The sequence below is a fragment of the Gossypium arboreum genome, chromosome 13 (genome assembly GCF_025698485.1).
Source record: "Gossypium arboreum isolate Shixiya-1 chromosome 13, ASM2569848v2, whole genome shotgun sequence".
Taxonomy (NCBI): Eukaryota; Viridiplantae; Streptophyta; class Magnoliopsida; order Malvales; family Malvaceae; genus Gossypium; species Gossypium arboreum.
In genome coordinates, this window is record NC_069082.1 from 125,248,877 (window position 1) to 125,271,711 (window position 22,835).

The 22,835-nt window shown below is 36.4% G+C and overlaps 1 protein-coding gene and 1 long non-coding RNA gene across 4 annotated transcripts; one reads left to right on the plus strand and one right to left on the minus strand.

The window, feature by feature from the left end:
• The first annotated feature begins 504 nt into the window (after window positions 1-504).
• On the plus strand, window positions 505-4,617 carry LOC108464473 (26S proteasome regulatory subunit 8 homolog A). Its single transcript, XM_017764793.2, has 9 exons — window positions 505-870; window positions 1,765-1,862; window positions 2,086-2,310; window positions 2,457-2,519; window positions 2,615-2,778; window positions 3,119-3,275; window positions 3,388-3,486; window positions 4,065-4,175; window positions 4,292-4,617. Exons 1-9 carry the CDS (start codon window positions 675-677, stop codon window positions 4,430-4,432), a joined length of 1,254 nt encoding a protein of 417 aa, XP_017620282.1. The 5' UTR covers window positions 505-674; the 3' UTR covers window positions 4,433-4,617.
• Window positions 4,618-18,743: 14,126 nt separating this feature from the next.
• Window positions 18,744-21,991, minus strand: LOC128286410 (uncharacterized). Of its 3 annotated transcripts, XR_008276960.1 has the most exons (4): window positions 21,594-21,987; window positions 21,371-21,458; window positions 19,302-19,583; window positions 18,744-19,222 (listed from the first exon to the last, which is right to left on the minus strand). It is a non-coding gene; the product is annotated as an uncharacterized LOC128286410 (long non-coding RNA). The 3 variants fall into 3 exon arrangements; XR_008276959.1 differs by having other exon boundaries at window positions 19,302-19,797; window positions 21,371-21,991; XR_008276958.1 differs by having other exon boundaries at window positions 21,371-21,985.
• Window positions 21,992-22,835: the final 844 nt, after the last annotated feature.

The following is a 22,835-nucleotide window of genomic DNA, read 5'->3' on the forward strand; positions in this document are numbered from 1 at the left end:
TAGGTAAGAAATAAAAATTTAATTTACAGCCAGTAAATTTTGTATACATTTTTTTGGTTAATAATCAACTAAATTTAATTTTTTTTACATTGAATTGAGTTTAAACATTAGAGAATAAAGGTTATAAATTTGCTTTTCAAAATTTGAGAGTTTGGTGATTATTATATTAAATCTAAATGACATTTATTTAGAAATTATTATCTTAATCATTCACATAAAATTCCATTTTTTTATAATTATAAAAATTATAATTTTAGGAAATAAATTATGAATTTTTAGTCTTTTAGAATTATCATTAAAAACTTAAAATATCAAATTGATATTTAATTATAGTTGAGGGTTAAATTAATTATTAACTCTTGAATTAATATGTCAAGTCGTCATTTCAATGTAACAAAAGTTAAAGAATGAATGATAAAAATGTAACAACTCGATAACACGAGTGATAAAAAGGTAATTTTTGATAGTTAAATGACCAAAACTTAATTTTAACTTCTGTTTAGTGACTATTTGTAGAATTAGCCCATTTTGGATACATAGAATAAACACAGTCGAAAACATCTTTTTTTTTGGAATCCAAATCAAAACTTGTTGTTAAAGAAAACCTTATTGTTAAAGTCCCTGAATGCGATTGTAGTAGCCAAAAAGGAAGAACCAAAAAGAAATCAAGAGTCATGGCGACGGTGAGTGTCGAGAGGAAGCAACCGGCAACGGCGGAAGAGATGTGCACTGCCAAGAGCGGCGCCAAGCAAGGGGAAGGCCTCCGCCAATACTATCTCCAACACATCCACGAGCTCCAGCTCAACCTCCGCCAAAAAACCCACAATCTCAATCGTCTCGAAGCCCAGCGCAATGAGCTCAATTCTCGAGGTCCTTTAACCCTAATATTGTTTTCCTTGCATTAATTTATTGCATTTATTTCCTTTTTCTTTTTTTTTTTCATTTTCCGGTTGGTTTAGGTTGCCGATTTGGATTCAGGGTTTTTATTTATTTGAAGAGATAGTAGTTAGTTCTCTATCTTGGTGTTTTCCTGTTTTCATCCGTAAGAAAACATTAATTTAGGCCATGGCGGTGATTACCTCTGCTTATTACTTTGAGAATTGGGTTGTGCAGTTGTTGTTCAAATAGCTGAGTTTGAGTTTTGTTTGGCTTCGTTCTAGATCTGAGAACTTCGTCGTTGATGCGGTGGAAGTAAATTGGGAATTTCATTACATATTATAATTCAACACTCCTGGAAAACTCTCTAACTGAAAATTAATCGTAGATTGTGCAAAATATTTGTTGAATTTTGAAGGATTCAACTTTTGTAAGTAAAAAGTAGTACCAGAAGTTATCACTCGATCTTGTGAATAGAATGTGCATTGATCAATGAGTGATCTTTTTCTGTATGGGTGGAAGTTTATGTGTGATTTGAATGGAATGGTCATTTAGTGATTGTTGATGCTCTGTAATCATCTTCTCTTGTTATTGTCGTTATTTACCTGTTTTTGTGTTCCTTTGATTAGAAAAAGTGACGTGGGATATTTATTTGAACATCATTTTATTTTTCTTGGATAGTGCATCTAATACATCTCAGAGGATTGTGCCAATGGTTACGGGCCTTGTGTTTATGATAGTCTTTACTGGGAAACATGTGCATGTATGTAGCTTTAATTTGTAGGGAAGAAGATGTTTTTCGGGAGTGTTATCTTTCATCTTGGAGTATTCTTTATTTTATTCTATTTCTCGTGTAAAGTACTTACTATGTTTGCATATTGTGGACAGTGAGAATGCTTAGAGAGGAACTGCAGCTGCTTCAAGAGCCTGGATCCTATGTTGGTGAGGTCGTGAAAGTTATGGGTAAAAACAAAGTTCTAGTCAAGGTATGTGATCTATCCCAACTTAGTTTGTAGCTCTCTTTTTGACTTTACATTAATTGAAGTAACCTCTTTTTATGGACTAAATATTTGTTAGCTATAAAATGTACTTAAAACGTGAGATAGTTCATAATCTTTTTTCTTATTCTGCAATCATGGTGTTATTTATGGAGTGTGTCTTTCAATCTCACTCTGCTGTTATTTTGCGATTTGGTGATGTCTTCCCCAGGTTCATCCTGAAGGAAAATATGTTGTCGATATTGATAAGAGTATTGATATCACAAAAATCACGCCATCAACAAGAGTTGCTCTTCGCAATGACAGCTATGTCTTGCATCTGATCTTACCAAGCAAAGTTGATCCCTTGGTTAATCTTATGAAAGTTGAAAAAGTTCCAGATTCTACATATGACATGATTGGTGGGCTTGACCAGCAAATTAAAGAGATAAAAGAGGTTTCTCTTGCATTTCCTTAAGTTTTTCATTAATGGCTTATCATTTTTTTGGTTTTCCCTTTTCTGGTATGATTCTCCGTTATTAATATCATGTTTGGTTGTGGATTGGTTAATCCGTTACACCTGCTATGCGGTAAAATTTTCAGGTCATAGAACTTCCTATTAAACATCCTGAATTGTTTGAAAGTCTTGGAATAGCCCAGCCCAAGGTATCATCATGCTAGCAATTGATAGCCTTTTGTGGATTTACTTCTCATGTGATAACATCTTAAGGCTAAATCTTGCTCCCTGCTATAAATTATAGGGTGTTCTGCTGTATGGACCACCTGGTACAGGAAAAACTCTGTTGGCTAGAGCTGTGGCCCATCATACTGATTGTACTTTCATCAGGGTTTCTGGTTCTGAATTAGTTCAGAAATACATTGGTGAGGGCTCTCGAATGGTTAGAGAGCTTTTCGTCATGGCCAGGTTTGTTTTTCTTCCTTGCTTGTACCTCGTTAATTTAAACAAATAAAAATGTATAGGCATAGTAAACCATGTTATATATTATAGTGAGGTACTAATATACAAATTTGATTTCAAAGCCCTTTTTGTTTTTGAGTGTATTGAAGAAAAGAATACATATTTTTAATATATATGCGGATAGTTGTGTGTCATCTGTGATTAGTCGTTAGCTAATAGCCAGACATGTAGCCTGAAAGACAAAGTAGTTCTACTGGTGTCTGATTATCTACCATGCTATTATACTTTGGTTTTATACTTCTTTGTTTGCTTAAGTGGTTCCTTCTCCTTCCTCTCGCCTCTCTAGGGAGCATGCTCCATCAATCATATTTATGGATGAGATAGACAGTATCGGATCTGCTCGAATGGAATCTGGAAGTGGCAATGGTGACAGTGAGGTGCAGAGGACCATGTTGGAGCTTCTCAACCAGCTGGATGGATTTGAAGCATCTAACAAGATCAAGGTATTAATTACTTTACTGGATGGTGATTTGTCAAATTAGGAGACTGTCTTTTAGTTTGCCTGCAGCTAATTTTTTTTGCTTCTTTTACCTACTTTGGTGCATTGATGAACAGGTTCTGATGGCTACAAATCGAATTGATATCTTGGATCAAGCTCTTCTTAGGCCAGGCCGAATTGACAGGAAGATTGAATTTCCAAACCCGAACGAGGAGGTACATGCTTTTGTGGTCATTTTTATGTTCCTGCTAGTATTCTAGTGCTGTTGTTCATCCTCTCATGTTAGGGGCATATATTGCGACTCCCTCATTGTCACCTTGTTCTTATACTTGTTTGAAGAAGAAAAGGTATGCAGAGAGTTGTTTTTGAATTGCAAAAACCACAAGCTCATGAATTCTTCTTCTCGATTATGCAGCATTGATTGTTTTATGTGCCTATTAAAACTAAATTGCGTAGTGAATCTCTCTAGGGGAGGCTAATAATCTTTTTCATGTTGCGATATTAAGTAATGCCTGGCGTTTTGATTTGTGAATAGCTGTTGTAATGCCATCCTTTTGTCATTTCTGACTTTATTGTAAAGGGAACATTTTCTGTAAGGTAGTTTTGTTCAGATTCTACTGCCATTGTTATCAACCTGTTTTGGGTATTATGAAGAACATGCAATTTATAGAGCAGTCATTTAATTGCAGTATTTTCCTGCTACACAGTTGTACCATAGTTTCTCTGTTTTCAGAGAGTGTGGTATGCGATGCTACATGGGTACTTATGTCGTCTATTATTCAACTGTATGCAGTCTCGTCAGGACATCTTAAAAATACATTCTAGAAGAATGAATTTGATGCGCGGGATTGACCTAAAGAAGATTGCTGAGAAGATGCATGGTGCTTCTGGTGCGGAGCTTAAGGTATGTTTGCCAATAAGTTGTATAATTCGTACGCTCTGCTTTCGCCAGACCATATGGTTTTGATTCATTGAATGTTATAACAACATAGCTATGTTTGTTTGTGCTTGTTTTTGCAGGCGGTTTGCACAGAAGCAGGGATGTTTGCTTTGAGGGAAAGGAGGGTCCACGTAACACAGGAAGATTTTGAGATGGCAGTGGCGAAGGTGATGAAGAAGGAGACCGAGAAAAACATGTCCTTACGAAAGCTGTGGAAGTGATTAAGCTTTATTTTCATTATTGTGCTTTGCTTTCTTTGTTACGGGCAAAAATGGATGGAACATGTAAAACTAGACTTATACAATGACATTATAGTACCGTGCGCCTGTTTTCTTTGACAAAAGCCTGTCCGAAATTTTAGGTGAAGGACTTAGATTTTTATGAAAAAAGTTTGGTTCGGGTTTAATCACTTTCAAGTGGAGCATGAGCAATTCTCAAGGTTCTAACTTTTTAATTTGAACTGAGTTTTTTTTTTTAATTAATACAATTTAGCTGACAAAATAAGATTAATCAGAAAATTTCCAGTCTCATTTTGACCCAAAAAAGAAAAAGAAAAAATCTTTCCTGGCCTGCCCATAATAGCAAAAAAGTGTCCTAGTACAAAATAAGCAATCTAAGCTTTTAGCGTTACCTTGCAGTTTAGTTAAAGGACTCAAAAGCCACCAAATTATAGCATAAATCTAATTAACATGGTTTTAAGACATACTCTTTGTCACAGACATAACAATTTCTCCTTCCAAAGTCAAGCTGTCATCCAATATGTAGCCTTTCGAGGTATCTTTGAGATCCTTCGATGATATTATGGGGTTAAAACCCCTACTCTTATTTGATGGGGCGCAGAGCCACCATTTATATGTATTAAGTGTCGAAACACGGATATGTTAAATTCGTTTATGTTCAAAGTTCTCTAGGTACGGATTATATTTTCATATCCATATTCGAATTAGTGTTAAACATGGATATCGAATATGATTCCATATAGAAAATGCAGAAATCAAAGCAATAAAAGAAAAGTAGTTTTACCTGTAAGTTATTGTTATACTTTATATAAAGCTGACTCTTTACCCTTAATTTGAACTCTGCATATACTTTCTGATTAGATGCAAGACATCCATTTTCACAACAACACAGGTAGCATCAAGTCCTTTCCCTTCCGAGACCGGATCTCCTTTCGGATAAACAAGTAAATTCCTGGATTTACAATCAATAAATAAATTACTTAATTTAGCAAAGATCATACATTCTTAATTATAATTTACAAACAATCTACCAAAAGGACCAAAGAATCCCCTTGTACAGCGAAGCCTTGCGAGTAGATAGGCTTATCTAATGCCGAAAACTTTTTGATTTTCCAAGTGTAAACATTGTTCAATGGCTTCTTCACCATGGAGATATCGCATAGAGACATCATGGAAATCGTCGAGGGAGAGCGACAGGGGCCGCACACCCCATTCAGTCTTTGACTGATGAAAACGCCGTATAGTTCCATCTGAATAGGATTTGCAAGTGCAGTTTACGTAAAAATGTTCATTCATCATATATGCATGCAATTGTGCATAAAGTTTTACTTTGAATGGTCAAGTATTTGTTGCGGAATTGATCCAACACCAAGAATGAGAACAGCGCATTAACTTCCCAACCAAAGGAGGCAAAACACAATCCTTTCCACGAAAAGAACATCGGAAATTTTTTAACAATAAAATAAATGACAATATTAACATCAATGGGATAAGGGAATTGTCAGCTAATATATTCAATGCAATTAATGAAAAAATATTTTAGATTTATTTCTGTTAATAATTATTGCACCGGTATTAATAATATGAACCCAATGTAAAATAAAAGAAAATTATTGTTGAGATTTGGCCTGCAATGCAACATTGGACCGTTGGCAGCTTGGATGGACGCATGAAGCAGTAGCAGCTCAGCCTAAAGGCGACGATCGAGCTGAGTTCAAAAGCAGCAACTAGCTTAGCTGCCTTGTTTCATTTTGTTATTTTGGTTCATATGTAACTTGATCAAGTTAGCTTGTAACTTGACATCAAAGTTTGTAATTTTTGTTTAGTTTTTGACTTGAGTTTGATGGATGTAAGGCTGGCCAAACCAGCTTGCTTTGTCTTGTAATTTAAGTTAGCTTAAATCTCTTATTAGTGGGAGTAGGTAAATTATTAGGTAATGGTCATTTGACTTGTTAACTTTGTATTTATTTTTTCATTATCAATCAATGAAAATTGCTGCTGATTTTTCCATCCATTTTCAGTGCTCAAGTTCTTTGCTTTTGCTCTTGGTTTCATTTTAGTTCTTAAGCAAATAAGTTGTTAAGTTGTTATTTATGTGTTGTTGCTGCCAATGTTCCTACAATTATTGCTTCGGGTGTAAGACTAACTCGATTAATATGTGGAAACCTATTATTGATCGAGTTAAGAAGAGGCTTGCTAACCGGAAGTCTTTAATGTTTTTCGACTGGAGGTAGGCTCACCATGATCAAATCCGTACTATCCTGCTTGCCCAGGTGCTTTATGTCGCTATTCGAAATGTTAGTAACAGTTTGCAATAACAGAATTCTGTCCAATTTTCTGTGGGGAGGCACTGAAGAGGTGAAGAAGATTCATTGGGTTAAATGAAGCGAGGTATACTTGCCTAAGCTAGGTGTGTCAGTTTCTTGATTAAGAATTGTGCCATGCTTAACAAATGGCTATGGAGGTACAGGAATGAGAACAATAGCTTATGGAGGAGGAGAGTCGTTCATAGGGCTCTTCCCTCCTCTGTATAACCAAAGAAAATTCTCCTCGATGTGGAGCTTCTGATCATACCAGCTTGACCTATAATTCTTCCATTGAGATCTAAGTGGGTAAAGAATCGTAAGGTTCCGGGTTGATAAATGAGAGAGGTCGTTCTTGTTAAAAGAGGCACTCCCAAGAATTTACGCGCTGGCTCTGTCAAAGAAAGGGAGTGTTGCTAACTTTGGACTTTTTTGATAATAGCTTGTGGAAATGGGAAGTAAAACTTAGGCGCAGTCCTCTCGGATGGGAAATGCAACACTGGAATAAGTTCTGCCAACTTTTGGATTGTGTACAAATTCGCTCAGATGCTCGTGATTGCCTTGTATGAAACGAATCAAAATCCGGTATTTACTCCCCTAAAGTTTTTATGGAATGGATTCTTCCAACTAATATGGTTGTCGAAGACATTTGGAAGATGGTATGGACTACCCTTGGCCCTCCGAAGGTCGAGTTTTTTGTTTGGCAACTTCTAAAAGATAGGATTCCCACAAAAGTGGAACTCGCAAAGAGGGGGCATTATCTCGTTGGAATCCACTGCTTGCAAATTGTGTCACGTGGAAATAGAAACAACTGAACATCTATTCTTCACATGTGAGTTCGCTTGGAAACTATGGATGCATCGGAGCTCACAATAGGACATCCAATTGGCCCTCCCGAGGGACTCGAGGAGTTCTTTTATGCTTGTTATAGTATAAGATTACACATGTGTTTAATGTGTAGTTAGTTAGGAGGTTAAGCAGTTAGTGAGCTGGTAACAGCTTTCTCAAAAGGTTTCTCAAATGTATATATACGTGTACTTGGTCACTATTCCATCATGCGTTTTCAATAAAAATTGAATACAGTCATTTTTCTATTTCTTGTATTTCTTAGTAAAAGAATCTATTAGCTTACTAGGTTTCTATCATGGTATCAGTCGCAAGGTGATCCTAGGCCATGGCTACCGCGCATTCCGTCGAGTCTGACTCTGGCTCCAGTTTCCTTGGTGATCGGGTGGTCACGTCCTTCCCTCGGCATGAGGTTGTAAAGCTTGACGCAGAGACGTTTATTCAGTGGCAACAACAGGTTCGTCTCATCCTTCGTGGTTATGGCTTGCTCGACTTTCTTGATGGAACACTGTTGGCTCCACCGCGGTTTATTCCGTCCTCCGATGGGGCTCTTGTTTCAAATCTGGTTGCATCCATTTTTGAACAACAAGATAACTTACTTACCTCGTGGTTGCTGTCCACGATCAGCTCCTCCTTTCTCTCTTCATTCACGGACGTTAGCACTGCCGGTGATGTCTGGCTTATGGTGAATAACTTGTTTGCCGCCGATACTATTGCAAAACAATCGCAGTTGTGCCATGATCTTTATTCTCTTCGAAAATGTACTCTCTCTGTTCGGTTATATGTTGACAAAATCAAGAACTTGTGCGCTCTTCTTGCAGCATCTGGATCTCCGATCTCGGAGGCTGAACGTACGGCGGTTCTTCTCGCCGGTCTTCCAACTGACTTTGAAGCCATCGTGTCTCACACGTCGCTCTCTCCGATTCCGTTATCTTTTCAATGACTAGTTGATGCGTTGCTTAAGTGTGAGGCTCGCCAGATCCGTTCTATCCAGGATGTTTTGGTGGCTGCGAACGCTGTGGAAGGGACTCTGTTGCAGCCCACAGACGGGGGTCTCCTTGGTGGTCACTCATTTGGTCGTGGCCGTGGTTGAACCTTCCATCCACGCATACAATGCCAGATTTACAGTCAGTTTGGTCATCTCGCGCAGCGGTGTTACTACCGTTATGACCGTGATGGGCAGTCGGTTCTGACGTGGGAAGCAAATACACCAGCTATGCATAATCGTGGGTTTGATCTTGGTGCAAACAGAGGCGAGCTGGAGCGTGAGAATCGACCCCCTGCTTATGGTCAAAATTGGGGATCTCCTGGTCAAAATTGGTGGTCTCACGATCAGTCAAATGCTGGAGTTAATAATGTTGCCTCACGTGGGCCACCTAGCTATGGCAATCATGGTTTTAATCCATTTGGTTATTGTGGTAATGGACCGAATGAATTTAATGGCCCAAACTTCAGTTCTGGCTCTCATGGGCGTGCCTTTGATATTGGACATCGTTCCTTTGGGCCACACCCTGATGGTGATTTTTTGGGCCACCCGTATGGTGAGCTTACTTCCCGACCACGTGGGCCTAGTGGGTCGGTTCGGTCTCGGTCAAATGATGATCATATTCTGCCTAGGCCCTCTGCTAATTGTGTAAATGTTGATCGCTCCTGGCAGACTGTGCATGAAGCTCCGTGGCACACCAAACCACGTGCTCGTGTGTTTAGTGTGGATTCATCTCCGTATGACTCGTCTCAGTTTGTTGGGATTCCCCCCAGACTTCCTGAGTTACATACTTCAGATTATTCGGATGCTACGACCTATAATTCCAATTTTAACACTACTGATTCTTATGTTCCATTGCCAGTCGGAAGTACGTCGTAGTGCCCAGACTCGGGGGCTACTCATCACGTTTGTCGAGATTCTTCAGATTTACATGGTTCTACTCCTTACTCTGGTAAGTCCTCTATTTTAATGGAAAATGGCGTCTCTACTAATATTATCTTTATCGGGAGTACTGTTATACCTACGAAACAAAAATTACTACATCTCTCTACCGTGCTGTGTGTGCCGAGCATTCGAAAGAATTTACTGTCTGTTTCTAAGTTTGCTACTGATAATAATATCTTTTTTGAGTTTCATCCCTCGTATTGTGTGATTAAGGACATCCAGACTCAGGAAATCTTAATACGGGGCCAAGTTCGTGATGGGCTCTATCATTTCTCGACAGGGTCGGATAGTATGACTCCTTCTGCTCATAGTGCTGCACTTCAAGTTTACTCTTCGCCTACTGCTGTGTTTAGTTTGTGGCATAAAAGGCTGGGCCATCCGGCTGATAATATTGTAAAAACTGTTCTTACAAATTGTCAGATTTCTTACAATAAAAGTCATCTCGATAGTATTTGTGTAGCTTGTCAGAAAGGTAAATCACATAGGTTGCTTTTTTCGCCCTCTAGTACTAAATATGTTGATTTGTTTGAATTGGTTATTTCAGATTTGTGGGGTCTACCTGCTGTTCCTTGTGAAGGGAATTTGTATTATGTCTCTTTCATTGATATGACCAGTCGATTTACCTGGGTCTACTTGATAAGTCGCAAATCTCAAGCTATAGAGTGTTTTGGTCAATTTCAGAAGATTCTTTTCACTCAATTTGGAAAACATATCAAGCAATTTCAAAGTGATTGGGGAGGTGAGTTTCGTGCATTCTCCTCCGTTTTAGCCAATCAGGGGATTCTTCATCGCATTACCTGCCCTCACACGTCTGAACCAGAATGGTGTTGCTGAGCGTAAACACAGACATATTATGGAGACTGGCCTCACTCTTCTGGCTCAGGTTAATCTACCGATGACTTATTGGGGTTATGCGTTTTGTAGTGCGGTGCATCTTATTAATCGACTGCCCACGTCAGTTCTCGATGGGAAGGCTCCGTTTCATAGTCTGTTTGGTCGTGCACTGACTTATGATCATCTCCGTGTGTTTGGTTGTTGTTGTTTTCAGCACTTGCATCCGTTTGGTAAACACAAACTTGAGTTTCGGCCTCAACCCTCTACGTTTCTAGGATATAGTCTGCATCATAAAGGGTATTTTTGCCTTCTGCATGATGGGAAGGTTACTATTTCTCGCCATGTTGTGTTTGATGAGACTTGATTTCTGTTTTCGCTATCTTCTGCTACTGGTGACAAGTTGCCTCTAAACACTACTACGTATGTACCAGTTATGCGGTCTGTTATACCTACCGAGGATCATTCAGCTCCTATGTCTGCTATTGGGACTCCTCTAGCTAGTCCTCCTGGTGATTCCTCTGCTATGTGTAGTGCCTCTCAGCATAGTTCTCCTTCAAGTTCTGTTGTTCCCGAGGAAGTTCCATCTCTGATTTTTCCTACTGAGCCTCCTACTATTCCTCTCGTCCCAGCTACTAATACTCATGCTATGATAACCAGGTCTAAAGTTGGAATCTTTAAACCCAAAGCCTTGTATGCAACCAAAGTTGAGGTTGAGCCATGTTCTGTTGAGGAGGCTCTTGCTTATCCCGACTGGCGCTTAGCAGTTCAAGCTGAGTTTGATGCTTTGCTGGCTAACTCCACCTGGGAGCTTCGTCCCCTTCCTCCTGGCCGAAAGGCAACCGGTTGTAAATGGTTGTTTAAGATCAAGAAGAATCCTGATGGGACAATTAATGACGGAAGGCACGATTAGTTGCCAAGGGGTGCTCACAGGTTCTTGGATATGATTTTACAGAAACGTTCAGTCCGGTAGTCAAACTTGCTACTATTTGAATCATTCTATCTGTTGCCGTATCTGTAACACCCCGAACCCGAGACCATCGCCGGTGTCGGACACGAGGGGTTAACAAGCCAAGATCACATGTTTTGCCCACCAATTTGACATTTCCAGTCAGGCTGGAAGACTGCGTCACCTTCTCCTTAAAAATCATATCTCGAGTTTCAAAACTCGGAAACTGGTTTCGTAAATTTTCCCTGAATTTAGACTGATATATCCATCCATGGATTTATTTCTAGAATTTTTGATCGGGCCAATTGGTACAGTTTATTAGTTAAAGTCACCCATGTTACAGGGATCGACTGCTCTGACCTTCGCGCGGTATAACTTGAATATCTCTCTGTACAGGGCTTTAATGCTGGTGCCGTTTGTTTCTAATGAAACTAGACTCAAAATGGAATCTGTACATATAAGGTATGTCTCCTAATTCTTTCTGGATAATTTATAGTAAATTTTTAAAGTTGCGACAGGGGACCCAGAAACCGTTCTGGCCCTGTCTCACAATAGCCTTAATATCTCTTAACATGTAACTCCTATGACCATTTCGTTTCTTCCATATGAAAATAGACTCATCAAGGTTCATTTACATAGCTCATTCACTATTTAATACCATTCCTACGAATTTTGGTGATTTTTCACATTCACGTCACTGCAGCTGGCAGCATCTGTTTTTAAGGTAGGTCTTACCTATTTGGTAGTCTCCATGAACCAACTAGTCTTGCCATACATGGGTTCATATATGATCATTTTAACCATGCCAATGGCTGATCATGTGACCAACATTCCCATTTCCAATCCATAGCCACATCATGACACCAAATATATACATACAAACCACAAATAGTCTAAGTTCATGCTTCCTTTTACGAGCCATTTTCGCATGGCCGTATACATATACATCACCACATTTTTAAACTAACAGGGGTAGTCCTATACATGCCATTTCAAAGTTCAAACAAAATTTATACCAAAATAGAGGCGTTGATAGTGTGGATGACTTCGAATTTATTGATCCCGAATCCGTTTGCTATCGAGCGAAATCTATAAAATAGAGAGCCAAAGCAACGGGGTAAGCATTTTTATGCTTAGTAAGTCTCAAGGAATATAATCAGCTTTAATTAAAGCAATACATTCACATAACCAAATGCATCATTTCGTTAATGCACATTCACATAATCGTACTTACTTCACCATCCCAATTCTTATGTTCATACACAAATAACGGCTTCATTAAGGCCGATAGCTCGCTCCATCATAGGAGCGGATATTCATACGCTCTTACTCCTAGCGCGCAAAGCACACACCGCACTTACCTTGTCATTGGGAAATTTTCACCAGTGCATTAGCTGAAATTTTCCAGCAAGCTTATAATTTTCAAATCACATACCTTCGAGTTTAACCGGATGTCGCTACTGCTCAATCGCCGGACATAGCCCGGTTATGGTAACCCGCACCAAGGCCTACGGACTTAACCCGGATATCACGATTTGCACAAATGCCTTCGGGTCTTAGCCCGGATTTAACAACTTGCACGAATGCCTTCGGGTCTTAGCCCGGATATAGCTACTAGCACAATTGCCTTCGGGTCTTAACCCGGATATAATTTTCAGCATAATTATCTTCGGGGCTTAGCCCGGATATCATTCAATTTCTCATGCACACATACATCAATAATCATTGGACATACATATTTCATTTTCGTTACTAAGGCTCAAACACAATTATAATCATTAGCATATTCGCCTTGGGACTTAGCCCGGTGGAATTCAAATACTCATACACACATAATCAATAATCATACACATCCATATTTCATCTCACATAATTCAAGTAAGGTCACTTCTTGAGGACTTACCTCGGATGTTGTCGAACGGCTTTTACGGCTATTCGATCACTTTTTCCTTCCCCTTGTCCAATTGTGGCCCTCTTAGCTCTTGAGCTAATTCAAACAAATTCAACTTATTAAAACCTCATTGTGCTAGCTTATGGCCGAATATGACAAGGAATTTAAATGGTCATATGGCCACTCTTAGCTTGAATACACAATGGTCATGCACATTTTATACTACATCAAGCAATTCAATACAATTTATTTGAGCATCAAGGAAATGCTAAGGCCTTCAATAGGCTACCCAAGGCGAATATTCATGTACATGTTGAGGCCAATTATGCACTTAATACCTCACAAAACAGCATGCATTTTACTAGTTAATGCTTTGCATATTGTGGCTCAAAACTTATAATATAGCATCAAGCACTTATATGTGTGCTAGGTCAATTGTGCTTGCAATTTCACAATTATTCTTCAACATCTTCTTCTTTAAACAAACTTATTCATCACTTCCTTCATAACCAAAACATCATGTGCAAACATATATATACATATATGAGCATGGCCAATTTCAAGGTGTCCATAGCCATCCAAAACACAAATTTTAACTAACATGCAAGAAGCATGAACCATGCTCATGGATGCATCATGGCGAATATGGCAATCATGCTCCTTTTCAACTTCAATCATGATAAAACAAAAAGAAAACTCAAAATCTTACTCAAGAGTAGACAATCCATCATTGCATGCATCATCATCAAGCTTCACACTAGCATGCAATGGCTTTATCACCATAACAACTTTGGCCAAATACCATTTCCATGGCATAACAAAGATTTGAGCCATGGCTAACATGCACATCAAGTTAGCAACCAAAACATGCATGAAACTCCTAACACAACCTCATACATACCTTAATCTTGATGCAAACTTAGCCAAATCTCCTTCTAGATCTCTTCCAAACAAAGGAAATGAAGCAAAAATCCCTTCTTCCTCTTAGTATTTTCGGCCAAAAAGGGAGAGAGCAAGCATGAACAAATTTTTTTGTTTTCTCTTCTTGGTTGCACGGCAATGGGGAATGCTACTCTCTCACACACATTTTTTTTTTCATTCTTTTCTTACCCATGCTTATTTGTTTACTATTTCTCCCTAATGCCCAACAAAACATGTTTCATGACATGTTTAACCCATATCTCTTTGTCATGGCCGGCCATCACTTGTAAAAAGGGGAATTTGACATGCAAGTCCATTATTTTGCATGCATGCTTTAATTAGTCGTCACACCTTTCCCTATCGTATTTTCAAAGTTCACTACTAAGTCCTTTCTAGTGGAATTCACCTTTATAACACTAAATCAATCATCATAAAACGTCATACATGAGCACACACATTTTATAGGCATCAAAATAAATTTTTAATTATTTTTATGCCTCGGTTTTGTGGTCCCGAAACCACATTCCGGCTAGGGTCTATTTTGGGCTGTCACAGTATCCAAGGGGTGGCCTCTGCGGCAGGTTGATGTCAATAATGCCTCCTTGAATGGTGATTTAACCAATGACGTGTTTATGCAGCAACCTCCTCGGTATGAGCAATCTGGTCCAAATGGTGAGAAGTTAGTCTGTCGATTGACTAAAGCCTTGTATGGTTTACGTCAAGCACCTCGTGCCTGGTTTGAAAAGTTAAAACAGTTTCTTGTTTCTGCTGGGTTTCTGTTGTCAAAATCGAATGAGTCATTGTTTATTTGATCCTCTTCGGATTCTACTCTCTATGTTCTTGTATATGTCGATGATATTGTTGTCACTGGCAGTTCATCCGATGAAATAGCTTGCTTTGTTCAACAGCTTCACAACAAGTTTGCCTTGAAGGACATGGGTGAACTTCATTATTTTTGAGGGATTGAAGTAAGTCGATCTTCCTCAGGTACACTTCATTTGTGCCAACGCAAATACATTCGTGAGCTTCTTGCCCAGAGTTCTATGACTAATGCCAAAAGTGTTCATACACAATGGTGAGCTCCTCTCTGTTGTCAAAAGATGAAGGTGAACCTCTTGCTGATTCAACTGAATATCGTAGCCTAGCTGGCGCTCTTCAGTATATTGTTTTGACACGACCAGATATTGCATATGCTGTTAATCGGGTGTGTCAGTTCATGCATGCTCCCACTTCTGTTCACATGGTCGCTTTGAAACGAATTTTACGGTATTTATGTGGTACCATCTCTCATGGTCTACTTTTTCAAAAATCGGATTGGCTATCGCTAGTCGGTTATGCCGATGCAAACTGGGGACTTGATTTTGATGATCGTCGATCTACTACGGGATATTGTGTATATTTTGGTCACACACATATTTCTTGGTGTTCGAAAAAACAACAAGTTGTTTCTCAGTCTACGGCCGAGGCTGAATATCGGAGTTTAGCAGCTACTACTAGCGATGTTACGTGGCTGGTCTCGTTGTTAACAGAGTTAAATCTACACTCGGTTAATAATCCGATGATATGGTGTGATAATTCTAGTGCTGTTGCTGTTGCAGCTAACCCAGTTCTGCAATCTAAGTTCAAACATGTTAAATTTGATCTGTTTTTTGTTCGAGAGAAGGTGGCTAGTGGCGAGTTGGTTGTCGGTAAAGTTCCCGCCTGTGACCAAGTAGTAGATGTTCTCACTAAGCCATTGTTTGTTTCAGCATTTACTCGGTTTCGTCATCTTCTTCGGGTTGTTCCAGTTGAGGAAGCTGGATGAATGTTATAGTATGAGATTACACATGTGTTTAATGTGTAGTTAGTTAGGAGGTTAAGCAGTTAGTGAGCTGGTAACAGCTTTCTCAAAAGGTTTCTCAAATGTATATATACGTGTACTTGGTCACTATTCCATCATGCGTTTTCAATAAAAATTGAATACAGTCATTTGCTATTTCTTGTATTTCTTAGTAAAAAAATCTGTTAGCTTACTAGGTTTCTATCAATGCTCTAGCATCATTCTTGTCCGAACTACAGCAATATCCTTGTATGAAGAATGGGTTTCTTTGCTATTTGCTGGTTATTGTTGCTCTTCAATTATAAATCTTTTGACTTTTTTGAACAACAAGATATGATGAAATAGAGAGTGGGGTGGTGGTACCATGCCAAATGGCCTTCCGTTTATGTTAGTGTACACGAGTTATTCTTGTCACCCTCAAATCTTCATCCTCAGGGCAAATCTAAGAAAAATGGGACCAATTTTAAATGGAAGCCTCCACCGAAGGGATTCCTCAAATTCAATGTCGATGGATCCTTTTCTAAACAACAAGCTTATGTAGGTATTAGTAGCCTTTGCCGCGACAATCGTGGAGTTGAACTAATCGTTTTCTCTAAATCTGTCAATGCCAGAAGTGCAATATAAAGAAGGCAACTCTCGTCTTTAAGGCGTTAAGATGGGCTTCCTTTTCGAGACTCATTATCGAATGTGATTGCCTACTTGCTATTGACTGGATTAAACTGCTCGGTTTAAAATTTAGTAACATTTAAAAAATAAATAAACACACAAAAAAATTATAAATTTACATTCAACTTGGTTCTGATTTGGAATTCTAAAGTGATTAATTTTTTTAAGAAAAATTGAATTTTGGAAGTAAAAAACCATTTAACATTGTTAGAAACCCCTCAAAATTATATGGAAAAAAAATTCTTGGAGAGGGAAAACCTCCTGCAAAATGAAACTTAGCTTCAAGAGGAGACTGAGGCTATGCTATGAACGACGTCACAAACCTATCGGATGTTGTCTAACATTGCTCTAGTAAGGAAGAACTCAGAGAAAGAACCGGTAGAAGAGTAGATGGGAGGCGGGGCAAGAGGACCACTTTGGTGGTGGATTCAAACAAAGGTTGCCTTTAATGCTTAAATTCAAGGCAGTGACTAAAGTTACATCGGAGAAGAATAAATAAAGATGGGAAAGTAAAATGAGAAAGTGCAATAAAAAGGAATAGAAGGATTTTTTCAGGGGAAAAAATATTAATTTATTTCGATCATACAATTTGGGAAAAAAATAACAAACATTCGTCACTCGCGAATGACAAACATCATCAACATAATAAATGCTTCAATTTCAGCATCAATAACTCAAGTAGGATAAATTTGGAGTGATTGCAAGAAATCATCACATTAAGAAAATTAGTCCAGAATAGTCCAAAGCAGTAGGCAGAATCGATAAAAGAATCGAGCATCCACCAAATTAGAGAGGATGATAAGAAAACTCCTAAAATTCCTTGTAAAAGCAAAACTAAATGCATAAGCAAGATTAAAAAACTTGTACAAGATAAAAGAAAAAAAATTCAAAAGTAAAAATTTATTAAATAATAGAAAACAAACCAGAAAACATATAAACAATAAAAAACAACACGATTCTAAATCGACTTATAGAATCATTTAATATTTCAAAATAGAAACAAATTAAAAATTCGACTGAGAGCCAATATTTGAGTATCTATGGTCAACCTACTTTTCAAGATAAACTAATGGCAGTAGTCGGTAAAGGTTCAACGACAACATTATAATTTGTCCATCACAACTTAGGTTGACAACAAAAATGTTCAGTAAATATATTTGCAAACTGAAAATAGATAAGGCACATGAGGTAAATAAGAAGCCTACAAAATAAATCTGCAACAAATTGAAAAAGGAGAAAACATATGGGATAAATGAGGAACTCACATAAGGCACATGGGGTGAATAAGGAGCTCACAAAAGAGATTTACAAAGTGAAAAAAGAAAAGACAATTGAGGTGAAAGAGAGCTCACAAAATAGATCTACAAACTGAAAAAAGAGAAACACACAGAGAGAGATAATTTGTCAGAGGAAGAAAAATGCGGACGACTGACTCCGTCGCTAATAAAAAAAAGGCAAACGACTCAAAGAAAAAAAAACTTTTAGGGTTTTTAGGAATAAAAAGAAAAATTAAATTAATAAATAAGTCTACAAACCAAGGGCGAATCTAGGGTGCTGGCAGGGACTCGGCCCCATTAAAATGGATTTTTTCATTTTGATCCATTAAAATTTTTAAAATTTTAAATTAATAAAAGTAAAATTACACTTTACCCTCTCCTAAAAATGATAAATTTTTTATTTAATCCTTTAAAAATTATATTTTTACTATTATAAAATTATAATTTAATTTTAACTCTTAAAAAATTTTAAATTTCGCCCTAGAAACCACTAGGGGTTCACATGTCAAAGGAAGAAAAGGGAATTATCTTTTAATTAATATTTTATATCTAATTACTAAATAAGTATCAATATCTTCTCAATGTATAAATTAAATATCTATTTTACATTTGTTTCAAATGCACCATTTATCAATTTTAATATTTTTATTTTTATTTTAAAAATATTATGTTAAAATCTAAATCAAGATTATAGGATTATCGGGTGGGGAAATTACATTATAAAATCTTCCACCTTTTACTATTTGCTTCTATGGTTTTCGGCATTTTAAATTTACTCTTATAGTCCTTACAAATATAAAATTTTAATCAAAAGATAAAAACATATAAATTCCCGATTATACTTTATGTCAAGTTGACTCTTTACCCTTAATTTGAACTCTTCATATACTTTCAGATTAGATGCAAAACATCCATTTTCACAACAACACTGGTAGACAGCAAGTGCTTTCCCTTCTGAGTCTGAATATCTCTTCGGATAAACAACTAATAACTTCTTGGATTAAAAATACTTAATTTTAGCAAAGATTATTCATTCTGGATTATGATTTATAACTAATTTACCAAACAATCCCTTGTATGGTGAAGCCTTGCGAGTAGATACACTAATCCAACACCGAAAACTTTTTGATTTTCCAAATGTAAATATTGTTCAATGGCTTCTTCACCATGGACAGGCATTCCATTCTACCACTATGTTTGATGACGAAAAGTTCTGACCCGAATATGCAACAGTCATCAATGAGATATCCCATAGAAACATCGTTGAAAACGTCTAAAGAGAGCTACTGGGGCACCCTCCATTCGGTCTTTGACCGATAAAAATGGTGTATAGTTCCATCTGCATAGGATTTGCAAGTACAGTTTACGTAAAAATGTTCATTCATCATATATGCGTGCGATTGTGCATAAAGTTTTACCTTACATGGTCAAGTATTTGTCACGGAGCTGATCCAGCTCCAAGAATGAGAACTGTGCATTAACTTCCCAACCAAACGGTAAAGATGTCGTATCAGCGACTTTTAAATAAAGCGAGATGTGATCGTTCCTGTTGTTATATTTGATGACGAAAACTTCTGACCCAGATATGCAACAGTCATCAACGAGATATCCCATAAAAATATCGTTGAAAACGTCGAGGGAGAGCAACCGAGACACACCCCATTCGGCCTTCGACTCATGATAACGCCTTATAGTTCCATCTGCATTGGGTTTGCAAATACGATTTATGTAAAAATGTTCATTCATCATATATGCATGCAATTGTGAATGAGTCAAATATTTATCACGGAGCTGATCCAACACCAAGAATGAGAACTGTGCATTAACTTCCCAACCAAAGGGTAAAGATATCGTATCAACGACTGATCCTTCCTATCATTTTTCGGGTTTCCCTTCGGGTAGAAACAAATGTTCCTGTAACAAACACGACATTCATGTTCGATTCTAATAAATGCTACTCATTCTGGATCGAAAATGTTCAGATAATTAGAAGTTTCCCAATTAAATTTTTGAAGCCACGAATCAGAAGACTTCCTGATGCCATACAAACCCAGAACAAATTGTCACAAGCCTCAAGAGTAGGCACACTAAAAAAATATGGTTTCGAGACTCAGAAGCATCAGAGCACAACAGAAAACAACAATAAAAAATCATACCATGATTAAATAATCTGTCGCGAGTGAAAAGTATATTTAAGATTACCATCCAAGCAATTGTATAGAGTAAAAGATTAATAACTTTACATTTACTGTAGTTTTTTATTACTATATTATTTTCTATATAATCATTTCACTGTTACAGAGATTATTGATTTAAGCAAGTTTAATTCTAATTTGTAACTATTAACATTCCATTGTTAAGAAAACCTTAACAAGTTTTAACTTACTTACTAAATCATTACTACAAAATTAAGTTGTTTTGTAATTTCTATTTTCGGTATAAAATTATGTATACCTATTCAAACCATATCATACACCATTAATACCACCGACATCAAAGATATATTTTCTATCCTTATATGAAAATTTTAGTAACATTTTAAAGTGGTTAGTTTTTTTTTAAGAAAAGTTGAATTTTGGAAGTTTAAAACCATTTACCCTTGTTAGAAACCCTTTGAAATTATGTGGAAAAAAAAATTTCACGTGCAAAATGAAACTTAGCTTCAAGAGGAGATTGAGGTGATGTAATGAAAGTTGTCACAAATCTATTCAATATTATCCGACATTGCTATGGTGAGCAAGAGCTCAGAGGAAGAACCGGTAAAAGAGTTAGATGGGTGGTGTGTGTTGGGGGCAACAGGACCACTTTTGGCGGTGGATTCAAATAAAAGTGGCCCTTCATGCTTGAATTCAAGGCAGGGACTAGAGTTACATCGGAGAAGAAAAGATAAAGATGGGAAAGTAAAATGAGAAAGTGAAATAAAGAAGGAATAAAAGGATTTTTTTAAGGGGAAATTATTAATTCATTACATAAATGGATCATACAATTCGAAAGAAAAGAAAACATTTATAGTTAGCTATTAAGGACAAACATCATCAATACATTAAAGGTTTCATTTTAAACATTAATAGAACATTACAGTATATTGACAACTGATTTTGTCAAAACTCAAATACAACAAATTTGGAGTAATTGCAAGAAATTATCATAATAAGGAAATTAGCCTCAAATAGTCTAAAGTGGCAAGCAAAATCAACAAAAGAAATAAGCATCCATCACCAAATTAGAGAGGATAGCGAGAAAACCCCTAAAATCACTTACAAAAGCAAAATTAAAAAACTTGTACAAGATCAAACAGAAACTTTCAAAAGTAAAGACCTATTAAATAATAGAAAACAAACCTGGAAACATATAAACTTTAAAAGACAACACGAATCCAAATCAACTTATGAAATCATTTATTATTTCAAAACAAAAACAAATTAAGAAGTCGAGAAGAACTAATAATTGAGTATCTGCAGTCCACATATTTTTCAAGAGAAACTACCTGTAGTCAATGAAGGCTCAACAACGACACCATAATTTATCCATTACAACTTGGATTGAAAACGAAAATGTCCACTCACAAAATAGATCTACAAACCAAAAAGAGATAAAACATATGGGGTGAATAAGGAGCTCACAGAAGGCCCATGGGTTGAATAAGTAGCTTACAAATTAAATCTGCAAACTGAAAAAAGAAAAGGCAATTGAGGTAAAAGGGAGCTCACAAAATAGATCTCATAAAATAGATCTGCAAACTCAAAAGAAAAAAACAATTGGGGTAAAAGAGAGCTCACAAAATAGATCTGTAGACTGAAAAGAGAAAAGACAATTGGAGTGAAAGAGAGCTCATAAAATAGATCTACAAACTGAAAAAAAAAAGATAATTGAGGTGAAGGAGAGCTCACAAAAAGAAAGAGAGAATCTGTGATAGGGAGAAAAAGGCAGACGGGAGCCAGCCCGAAGGCTGACTCCGCCGCGGAGTAAAACAAGAAAAAGGAAGCAAACGACTTGAAGAAGGGAAAAAAACTTTTAGGGTTTTAGGAATAGAAGGAAAATTGAATTAATAAAGAACTCTAAAAACCCATTAGTGGATTCACATGTCAAAAGGAAAGGAGGAAGAAAAGGGGAATTTCTAGAGCAATCCTTATATATTTTGGTGGTAAATTGCATTCCGTCCTATTTTTATTGTTTTCGTACAAAATTATTTTTTTATATAATTAACATTTTTAATGCTTGTTTCACTAAAAATGGCTTCCGAAAAATAATTTTTGGAAAATGACTTACTTTCTTGAAAAAGTTAATAATTTTGGGGTTTAGATAAATCAATGTAAAATATTTTCTATTATTTGAGATATCTTAAAAATATTTCATAAAAACTGTTTTCATTGAAACAAATATACATTTGAGATTTTCTTATTTTTTCATTGTTTAATTGAGTTTATTTTACATCTATAAATATTTCTTTTACATTGTTTTTGCATATATTAAAAATATTTTCTTAATTTGATTCATTATAACGTTATTTTTAGTTACATGACTACAAGTAAGTATTTTTATTTACAAATGTGACATCAACAAAATTGGCAAAAAAAGTTCAACAATGTCAACAATTGGACTTGATTTTTAAATATGAAAAGTAGAGAGACTAAATTTTTCAAAATAAAAATATAGAAATTGTAAATTTGTGAAGAGTACATAGACTTCTAACATATTTTAACTTTTATACTACAAAAATTTAAATATTAAAATATTAATATTGAATATTTTCAGTAATATTTGAAGAATATTATTTAAATTTATCATTAAAATAAAATTAAAATATTAAATAAATTATTAAAATAATAAATTATATTAATTATATTAATAATTTATTATATGACTAGATATAAATAATTAAATATGTATATTTAATAATATTGAAAAATATAATATTTTATATTAATATTTAAATTTAAATATTTTTAAAA

Bases quoted from the DNA above. Each gene is read 5' to 3' on its own strand.
- LOC108464473 (XM_017764793.2), top strand. From the start codon at position 675: ATGGCGACGGTGAGTGTCGAGAGGAAGCAACCGGCAACGGCGGAAGAG. The intron at 2,311-2,456 runs GTTTCTCTTGCA...TAAAATTTTCAG, and splicing joins AAATTAAAGAGATAAAAGAG to GTCATAGAACTTCCTATTAA. The intron at 3,487-4,064 runs GTACATGCTTTT...AACTGTATGCAG, and splicing joins TTCCAAACCCGAACGAGGAG to TCTCGTCAGGACATCTTAAA.